At 46.8% G+C, this 10,864-nt stretch overlaps 1 protein-coding gene across 1 annotated transcript; it reads left to right on the top strand.

The window, feature by feature from the left end:
- The first annotated feature begins 403 nt into the window (after positions 1 to 403).
- Positions 404 to 10,661, top strand: LOC149298598 (uncharacterized). The gene is made up of 3 exons (XM_089487334.1): positions 404 to 571; positions 638 to 1,875; positions 10,427 to 10,661. The coding sequence occupies exons 1-3, from the start codon at positions 404 to 406 to the stop codon at positions 10,659 to 10,661; spliced, it is 1,641 nt and encodes a 546-aa protein (XP_089343460.1).
- Positions 10,662 to 10,864: the final 203 nt, after the last annotated feature.

A 10,864-nucleotide genomic window follows, 5' to 3' on the forward strand; every position in this document is an offset into this window, starting at 1 on the left:
GCGTTCGTGACAAATTGGTGGCATAGCGGTGGGATAGTTAAAAAGATTTTTTCCATCTTTTTCGGTACCAGATTTCAGTGTTGCTGGATTTGCTAATCCAGACACTAAAAAGAAATTGTTTCTCAATTTCCAAAGGCTGAACTCAGTGCATACTTAGTATATTTACACCTCAACAGTCCCCCCCCCCCCCCCTCTTTGTTTTCTTTTCTTTTGCTATCATTTGTTTGGGCCGGCGTGATAAATGGAATACCAAACACAATCCAAGAGTGCTCTGGAGCAACGTTGCCGTGAACAATGTATTCCCATCCGGGGAAAATCAAAGGATGAACTTATTCAAGCGCTTGTGGACTATGATATGCAACAAGCAGCGCAAAGTGATGCTGCAAACACTTCTGAGGGAGGCATGGTCACACGGGAGATACCTGCAGCTGATGTCGGTGACGTGCCAAGATCTGGAGATCCCTTGGACTCTTATCTACAAACTGTTTTCAAATACGTGGACTCAACAGATGCAAACCTCAGGCTGCAGCTTATCCTTAAATATCAAGAGAGGGAAGCTGCAGAGCGCCAGGCTGAGAGAGAGAGGGAAGCTGCAGAGCGCCAGGCTGAGAGAGAGAGGGAAGCTGCAGAGCGCCAGGCTGAGAGAGAGACTGCAGAGCGCCAGGCGGCAAGAGAGCATGAACTAAAACTGGCAGAGTTGGAGAGGTTAAGTGCCTCACCTATCAGTGTGGTTTCAAGAGACTCTTCTGCACCCAAACCACGTGCAGAGAATTTTCCCACTTTGGACAAAGATGGGGATCTGGATGTTTTTCTGCGCAGTTTCGAAAAGGTTTGCAGGCAGTACCAATTACCAAAGGACCAGTGGGCAAAGTACCTCACCCCTGGTCTCCGAGGTCCTGCACTGGAAGCATTTGCAGAGCTACCAGCAGAATCTGACCAGGACTATGAGGCAATTAAGGCTGCACTGCAGAGACGGTACAACCTTACCCCTGAGGTGTACCGAAAGAAATTCCGGACTTTGCAAAAGCGTTCCACCGAGAGCTACACTGCAGTTGTGGGACACCTGACAACGGCATTCCGGCAGTGGATTAGAGGGCTGGAGATTAAAACCTTAGAAAGCTTGGAAGATCTGATCATCAAGGAACAGTTTTTGCAGCTGTGCCCAGCCAATGTACAGGAATGGCTGCTGGACCGGGAGCCCAAAACAGCATTGGAAGCGGGTGAGCTGGCGGATTTCCACACCGCCAACCGAGCACAATCGGACCGGAGCAGAGGTTTTGCTACAGGAACATCCAGCTGGAAGACCACTACACCACGGCTTCCCACCACCCAGTCTACTGTACCATCTTCTGCGTCAGTTTCTACCTCAGGGAGAGGGGGAGCTAGTGCCATTTCTACGTATGGGGATAGCCGCAGGTGTTTTATTTGTAATAAAGTGGGGCACATTAGCTCTACTTGCCCGGAGAAAAGAAATCCTACGCCATCCACAGGAGTGGGTCACCCCTCAGAATCACCATCTTCGGTGTTGTTCGTCTCCAGCTCTGAGAACACCCCCAATGTGAATATGCAACCTGTCACTGTGGGAAACAAGGTAACTTTGGGGCTCAGAGACACGGGGGCAGAAGTGACTTTAGTGCGTCCAGAGCTAGTGAGCTCTGAGGACTTTATTCTTGGCAAGAACTTAACAGTGCGGGGAATTGGGGGAGTACGTCATGCAGTGCCAATGGCACGAGTATTTTTGGATTGGGGAGCAGGGAAGGGTGTAAGAGATGTGGGGGTATCAGATAACATTCCTACTAATGTGTTACTGGGTACTGATTTGGGTAGGCTGTTGTCAAAATATATGCCGGAGGATGACACTTTTGATTTATCCAGGTCTTCTAGGGGCCCTACCATAGAAAGGGCAGTGTATAAAAATGTACCAGGGCAGCCTCATGGGGAGAGTGGGCAGAAAGGTTGTGCGTGTCTGCCTGTGCTAGAACCCAGAATGTCTGAGGTGCCGTGGGAGAATGTGAAGGTTTCGCATCACTGGGAGGGAGGGCAGATTGAATCTGTGCCAGAACCAGGGATGTCTGAGGTGGCGTGTAAGAATGTGAAGGTTTTGCATCACTGGGAGGGAGGGCAGAGCGAATCTGTGCCAGAACCAGGGATGTCTGAGGTGCCGTGTGAGAATGTGGAGGTTTCGCATCACTGGGAGGGAGGGCAGATTGAATCTGTGCCAGAACCAGGGATGTCTGAGGTGCCGTGTAAGAATGTGAAGGTTTTGCATCACTGGGAGGGAGGGCAGAGCGAATCTGTGCCAAAACCAGGGATGTCTGAGGTGGCGTGTAAGAATGTGGAGGTTTTGCATCACTGGGAGGGAGGGCAGAGCGAATCTGTGCCAGAACCAGGGATGTCTGAGGTGCCATGTGAGAATGTGGAGGTTTCGAATCACTGGGAGGGAGGGCAGATTGAATCTGTGCCAGAACCAGGAATGTCTGAGGTGTTTTGTGAAGGTGGGAGAGGACCACCCGACTATGAGGAAGGGCAGAGAACGAGTAAATGTCCGTCTGTGCCAGATCCCAGAATGTTTGAGGTGCCGTGTGAGAATTTGAAGGTTTCGCATCACTGGGAGGGAGGGCAGAGTGACTCTGTGCCAGAACCAGGGATGTTTGAGGTGCTGTGTGAAAATGTGAGGGGGCCACCCTGTGAAGAAGGGCAGAGGGTGAGTGAGTGTTCCTTTGTGTTAGGATTAGCTGGTTCCCAGGGTCCTGTATGTATGCATCCTTGGAGTGGAACAGGTGGAGTGACAGATGTTTCAACCATAGCTGTGGTAACCTGGCAGCAGAATAGGGGACAAAGAGAGGGCTTTTGTGCACCTGTGCCCGTATTCTGTGGGATTACAAAGTCAGGACACAAGGGAGAGGGTGAAACTGGTGACCATTCTGTTATCCCTTACTTAGGGCCTACATGGTTTGGGAAGCCAGGGCGAGACACCCTAGCTACCCATCAAGTAGATTTGTTGGGGCTTGTAGCTATACCGAGCCGCATGGAGAACCAATCTGTTACTAAGGGGATGGACTATGCCCCTGGGTACCCTGAGACCATGGCCTTCTCCTGTAACAGAGCAGACAACGTAGCCGATGCTTTGAAAAGTACCTTCTGTAGGGTGGGTTTTCCCAAAGAAATACTTTATCTTAGCCGGAAACTGTTACCCAGGGAAAGAGTAGGTAGGCGCAGAGATAAGCTTGTGGCTTAATCTCTGGGCCACCATCTTATTTGGGGGAGGTGTCACACCAACTTGTGTAGTGCATACATGGACTTGCTACCTGGTAGAGATGGTATGGCCAATTTCAGTATGAGAGGGGTTAATTTGATTGTACAGTCATGTGGTGCCAAAAGGTCTTGTGAGATAAATTTCTCCTTTGAAGCTCAGACTCCAACCGGGGCCTTCTACGGGGTGTTAGGTCCTGCAGTGGAGCTGCCGTTTTGTCTAGGTTCAAATGTAGACGACCATATGCCTGTTTCCCCCTCATAATACTGGATTCTTTGATATGCTAAGTGACCACTAGCAGTCAGGAAAACCATCTCATACCCAGGTCATATCCAACACATATCAATAATAACTCATATATTCATTATCATACCTCCTTGTGTGCATACCTAGAACGGGGAAAGCGCAGCCTACAAAAAGAGTACAAACATGACAGCGCAACGTAAACGGTTTGGAAGGAATTGTGAAGTCTATGATGGTCAGTCATATGTAGCAAGTGTGACATATCTATGGACTTCACAATTTACAGGAAATTCATAAATGCATGAATTATGGCTGTGGCGAGCACAGGAGGGACGATAAAATGAAAATAAGTTATTTTGACTGATATGTTTCCACTACTCAAGGGGGAGGTCACTTATGGTACACCTTCCCTCTGCTTATACCACCTCTGGGCCGGCTTGGAAACTCGAGATGAACTGGGAAAGGGTATAAAATTAAGGAGAGAAGATTGGTCATTGTGCTTACTAGGGGCCAAGATCTAATTTTGAGTAAGTCGCCATCTTTCCTTGCCGGAGCCCTACGGACAGAAAAACTGTTACTTGACCATTCAGTGAGTAGTTAGGTTTTCTGTAATTTTCTCCTTTTTATTTTATCTGTTTGGTGTAAATAATCTGTTATCATCTTTTTGTGTATGCACTGTGATTTTTTTGTTCATAATAAATATTCCTTTATTAAGTTCTGCCTTTGTCTGGTAAAGACTTGCGTTACCTGAAGAGACCGTTTTATTGGTAATTTTAAATCACATAATTATTGTGTTAAAATATACTGTGTGGGTTTTTATAGTCTGATTCACTTGGGGTACCAAGACACCCCATTTCTAAATTGTCTTGGTGGTGGCAGCGTTATTTTGATATTTGTTATATCATTATAGTTAATTGCGGGTGGTATTAAGGGTGGATATTTGTATTTTTATCACTATTTCCGGTCTAGTGCAGACAGATAGTGAATTTTAACCCTTTTACCACCAGAACCAAGTCACGCGCACGCTTGGAGTAGAGTGCGTTCGTGACACCGGCTTCTGCTGTCATTGGGGAGTCCAGGCTGTCAAACGACAGGGATGTGTCCCTGACACTGTAAGAAGGGCTGGACGTACCGGAAAGTCCATAGGGGTTTCTTAAGAGGCGTTTTTTGGACGTCCCGGTACGTCCATAAGGGATTGAAGAGGTTAAAGACATCTTAAGAGGAACGGAAGGGTCTATATATTCTTGCTTAAGCAATAAAATATTGCCTTCTAAATTGCTTCTTTTATACAATTTATCAGGGCTGCAACTAACGATTATTTTCATTAGGGCTGCAACTAACGATTATTTTAATAATCGATTAGTTGGCCGATTATTTTTTCGATTAATCGGATAAAAAAAAACAATATGCAAATTCTTCGTTTATTTAAAATAATTTAATGAACTGGATGTTCAAAAACAACTTAAAATTTACATTAACATTCTTATTTTGTTATGATATAATAAAAAACAATATTTTCAAAGTACAAGAACCCAAACACAATATTTATGAAACAAAATAACCCCAAACATTCTGAAAAGAGGTGGACTATTACTGTTCAAGAAACTTTGCATTAGAATGCAAAAATGTTAACATGTCCACATGCTCAGGGCTGAGGCTGGCTCTCTTTTTACAAGCAATGTTGCCTGCAGCAGAGAAGAGGCGCTCTGATGGAGTGGAGGTGCCTGGGATGCACAAGTAGGATTTTGCCAGTTTTGCCAATTCAAAGGGTTTCTCTCCTTGGCAAGGGGCCTCTCTGCAAAATAAGCCTGGACCTCATTTCGGACTTGAGTATGAATATCCTCCTCCTCAAGTTTCCCCTCTCTAGTCTCCTCTTCACTGCTGCCCCCAGACTCAAGGAGTGAGTCAAGTAAAGAAGCAGCAGATGTTGAGGGTATGTCAACTGTCATTACAGGCAAAGAAGTTGTTTCCCGCTGCACCATCTCCCTTCTTACAGCAAGCGCCTCTGTCTGCACTTTTGCCTGTACACTTATAATTTGCTCTGGTGTTAAAAACTTCAGCCTCCTAAATCGTGGATCCAGGGCAGAGGAAACAACAACAGTGTTTGGGATGTTTTCAAAAAGGATCCCCTTCCATCTGCTTTGAAGCTGGTCTTTTACTGTGGCTTGGAAGCTCTTCAGCGGGGATGATTCAAAACAGGCAACCTCATTGGACCTTAACAGCCCCTTCACAAGTGCAGGCATGGAAGATACAGTTACATATTCTTGGCCACTCATGAATACAGTGGCACATTCAAAAGGCTTAAGAGCGGTGGAAAGTTCTTCAAGAAGATTCCACTGTTCTGGCTTTAACTCCAAATAATGCTTGCCCCTTTGAGTAACAGATGGGTCAGACAGAGTGGCAGTTACGGGCCACCTTTGTTCAATTAGTCTGTCGACCATATAATAAGTGCTATTCCATCTAGTGGTTACATCCTGAAGAAGTTTGTGCTCTGGTGTACCCATCTGCTTCTGCTTCTCCTTCAACCTACTGCTGGCTAGCTCACCTTTTTTAAAATGCTCAACTAGTGCTCTTGCAGCACTAACAGCTCTCTGAATTCCAGAGTGCTTTAATGAGGCATTGATCACCAGCTGTAATGTGTGGCCAGTGTAGCGAATACTGGCCCACCCATGCTTGTCCTCTAGGATTTTTACAGCAGCCACAATATTTGCACCACTGTCATGTACAATGGCAATTATTTTTTTATCTGGAATCTCAAACTTTGCGGCGACCTCCTCTATCCATTCTGCGATGTTTGCGGCTGTATGTCTGTCTTCAAGAGGCATTGTAGTGAGACAGAGAGAAGACAGCTTCCAGTCATCCCCTATGTAGTGGCATGTAATGCCAAGGTAAGCCTCAGTAGCTACACTTGTCCATATGTCTGCTGTAAAAGCAATTCTGCAGTCATTAGCGCTGATGGCATGCTTCACGTTCTGAAATGCCTCTTGGTACTTCCTCTCCACTAGTTTGGTGAAATGAGTTCTTGAGGGAAGAGTATATCCGGGGTTTAGTACACTGACCATGCTTTTGAATCCTTGGTCTTCAACCATGGATAGCGGCCGCATGTCAGTGACCAGCATTTTCAATGGAATCTGTTATAAGCGTTGCTTGCTGTGGAGTGCACTGGGGATTTCGCTGCACAAAATCTGTCATGGTACGCTGTTTCTTCCTGAAAGTAAAAAAAATATATATATCAATAGATTTATAGATTATGATTGGTAGTAGAATGCAGAAAAAGCTACTTCTCAATTTATCATTTGGGTTTAACATACCGTCCTGATGTTTCACCTTCCTCCGTGAAGCCCACATGTTTCCTTTTCATGTGCTCGTTCATCACAGTCGTGCTTCCGTGCCACACAAGCTCCATTTTGCAAATTTTACAGGTTACAACCTTCTTTGCAGCATTTAAAGTAAAATGCTCCCATGCCTTAGAGGACTTGGGTCGCACACTTTTTTCAGCGGTTGCCTTGCCAGAACCCTCAGCCATTTTTATTATTATGTATGTGCAGTGTTCTTTGCAGCTAGAATACAAAAATAAGTTTGTTGTATTATTATTGCAGTGTAGTTTTCCCAGCACCCATATTTGCACTTGCCCCAGTGCTTTGTCCAAGCACTCTGGTCCCAGCACTTTGCCCTGCACCCACACTTTGCCCCAGCATCAGCACTTTGCACCCAGCACTTTGCACCCAGCACTTTGCACTTTGCACCCAGCACTTTGCACTTTGCACCCAGCACTTTGCACCCAGCACTTTGCACCCAGCACTTTGCACCCAGCACTTTGCACTTTGCACCCAGCACTTTGCACCCAGCACTTTTGCCCCAGCCCTGGCACTCTGCACCCAGCACTCTGCACCCAGCACTTTTGCCCCAGCCCTGGCACTCTGCACCCAGCACTCTGCACCCAGCACTTTGCACCCAGCCCTGGCACTTTGCACCCAGCCCTGGCACTTTGCACCCAGCACTCTGCACCCAGCACGTTGCACCCAGCACGTTGCACCCAGCACGTTGCACCCAGCACGTTGCACCCAGCACGTTGCACCCAGCACGTTGCACCCAGCACGTTGCACCCAGCACGTTGCACCCAGCACTCAGAACTTTGCACCCAGCACTTTGCCCCAGCCCTGGCACTTCGCACCCAGCACTTTGCACTGTGCCCCTGCACCCAGTCTCCAACTCTGCCCTGCCCCCACATTCTGCCCTGCCCCCACACTCACACCCTACCCCCACACTCACACCCTGCACCCACTCTGCCCTGCACCCACACTCACACCCTGCATCCCCACCCCCACTCTGCCTTGCACCCAGTCTCCCACTCTGCCCTGCACCCACACCCTGCATCCCCACCCCCACTCTGCCCTGCACCCACACTCACACCCTGCATCCCCACCCCCACTCTGCCCTGCACCCAGTCTCCTGCCCCCCCCACTCTGCCCTGCCCCCCCACTCACACCCTGCCCTGCATCCCCACCCCCACTCTGCCCTGCACCCAGTCTCCTGCATCCCCACCCCCACTCTGCCCTGCACTCAGTCTCCTACCCTGGCCTGCCCCCCCACCCCCACTCTGCCCTGCATCCACACTCACCCTGCCCTGCATCCCCTGAAACCCCACCCCCACCCTGCCGTGGACCCCCACTCCGCCGTGGACAAACCACTCCGCCGTGGACCCCCACCCCCAGAATCGCTCTGTGCGAATGGAGCCACTCGCACAGAGCCACTCGCACAGAGCGATTCTGGGGGTGGGGGTCCACGGACATGAAGAATACTTACCTCCGCTACGGACTCGTTCCACTTTCAAGCTTCAAGTCTACAACTTTATTAAACTCTTGATGCGCGTCACATCCGTCACGTACGTATGCAGAAGGCGGAGACTGCAGAAACGGGGCAATGCTCGCGGAGGTAAGTAAAAGGAGCCGAGTGCTCCAACGACGAATTGATCGCTCGATTAATCGATAACGGAAATCGTTGACAACGATTTCCGTTATCGATTATTATCGATTTTATCGATTCGTTGTTTCAGCCCTAATTTTCATAATCGATTAGTTGGCCAATTATTTTTTCGATTAATCGGATAAAAAAATAAATGTAAATGTTTCATTTATTTAAAATAATTTAATAAACAAACAGGATGTTAAAAACAAACGGCAGAAAAAAAAAAAAAAAAAAACTTTGCTAAAAATGCATATCTTGTTTTTATTTCCCAACCTGCCCTCCCCAGTTATGCACATTTGAGCCCAGGCTTCCAACACTGCCTCCCAGATATGCCACAATGCCTGCCAGATATGCCACACTGCCTCCCACATATACCACTCTGTCTTCCCCACATATGCCACTCCACCTTCCCCACATATGCCTTATATACCCCCTGATATGCCTTATACCCCAGTATGCCTTATACCACCAGATATGCCATAGTGCCCTAATATATTCACAGACCCGTTCACAGCACACTGACACAATACTTTTATAAATAAGTACTGGGTTAATCTTAACTGCCCCTAAATTAACCCTAACGACCCCATCCACCATAACTGCCCTTAAATTAACCCTGAAGACCCCATTAACCATAATTGCCCCTAAATTAACCCTAAGCACCCCATCAGCCATAACTGCCCCTAAATTAACCCTAAAAACCCTAATTTTATAATCGATAAAAATCGATTCAACTAATTGATAATTAAATTCTTTGGCAATGATTTTCATTATCGATTAGGGCTGCAACTAACGATTATTTTCATAATCGATTAGTTGGCGGATTATTTTTTCGATTAATCGATTAATCAGATAAAAAATGTAAATGTTTCATTTATTTAAAATAATTTTATAAAGTAATGTAGGATGTTAAAAACAAACGGCAGAATAAAAAAACTGATAAAAATGCATTTCTTGTTTTTATTTCCCAACCTGTCCCCCAATTATGCACATTTGAGCCCAGGCTTGCCACACTGCCTCCCAGACATGCCACTCCACCCTCCCCACATATGCCTTATATACCCTATGTGCCTTATACCCCCAAGGTATGCCGTATACCCCCCCTGATATGCCATAGTGCACTCACAGATTTGCAGACTCGTTCACAGACACAATACTTTTATAAATAAATACATTAATAATCCCCAGGATTTAGATTCCCCTCAGTTTGCCCCCTTTACCTCTAACTGCACCTTAAGTTAACCTTATTAAATTAATTAAATTAAATTAACGCTCAGTCCTCAGCATTAAATTAACCCTGAAGAGAAGACCCCATTAACCATAACTGCCCCTAAATTAATCCTGAAGACCCCATCAACCACAACTGCCCCTAAATTAATCCTGAAGACCCCATCAACCACAACTGCCCCTAAATTAACCCTAAACACCCCACTTACTATAACTGCCCATAAGTTAACCCTAAACACCCCATTAACTATAACTGCCCCTAACTTTCAGTGCCGTGGCTCTTGGGCCCTATTTTCAAGTGGCCCTGTTTCTAAGTGGCAAGCAGGAGTTAACACCTGTAGTTAGAAACTGGAGGGAGGAACAGCAAGCACTAACAGGTATCCCTCACTAATCACACTGATACAACATGTTCACACCGGCTATCTTGCTCCTTCTATTCACCACTCTGCTAAAACAAATCACCATATCCCATTGCACCAAGCCCCACAATGATCCCTTCACCATCCTTATCTCGCTCTCCCTCCTCAAATCACCTATGCTTGCTTCGCACAATCTGCTATGTTTCCTCAGAAACCTTTCGCCATTCACTTCTGCTGCTACCAAAACTACCCGGTCCTTTAAATCTTACTCCCACATTCACTCCTTCCTTCTCCTACTACTGCTTGCTGCCGGTGACATCAATCCGAACCCCGGTCCCTTAACAATCCCCACCCTGTCTTGCTCACCTTCCCACAGAAAACACCACAGGTCCCGCAACACCAAGTATCTCACTACCATTAAACCACAGCTTTCATCCCCATTCTTTCTTGTGCCCTCTGGAACGCTCGCTCGGTCTGTAACCAACTCACGGCGGTTCGCATTGTGTACTGCGGCCACCGTGAGTGTGCCACGTCAACACGCACTTCTCTCCATGTACGTGCAGTATGCACGTCACATGGAGAGGACGTGCATGCGTCATCGCGAGAGATGACGAGGGACCGCGTCAGAGATGGTAGGTACGACAGTATTCCTGTGTATTCGGTAAAATACTGTTTTAACATTCCACTAATGTGTATTTTTTCTTTAAAAATATTTTTTTCCTTAAAATAGAACCAAACTTTTAGGGTGCGGCCTATATTCGAGCCAATACGGTATATTGGCAGCAGGGTCTTATATTAATATATATTGGTAGCA

The sequence above is a fragment of the Sceloporus occidentalis genome, unplaced genomic scaffold, assembly GCF_023333645.1.
Source record: "Sceloporus occidentalis isolate IW3139 unplaced genomic scaffold, rSceOcc1.0.p SCAF_32, whole genome shotgun sequence".
Taxonomy (NCBI): domain Eukaryota; kingdom Metazoa; phylum Chordata; class Lepidosauria; order Squamata; family Phrynosomatidae; genus Sceloporus; species Sceloporus occidentalis.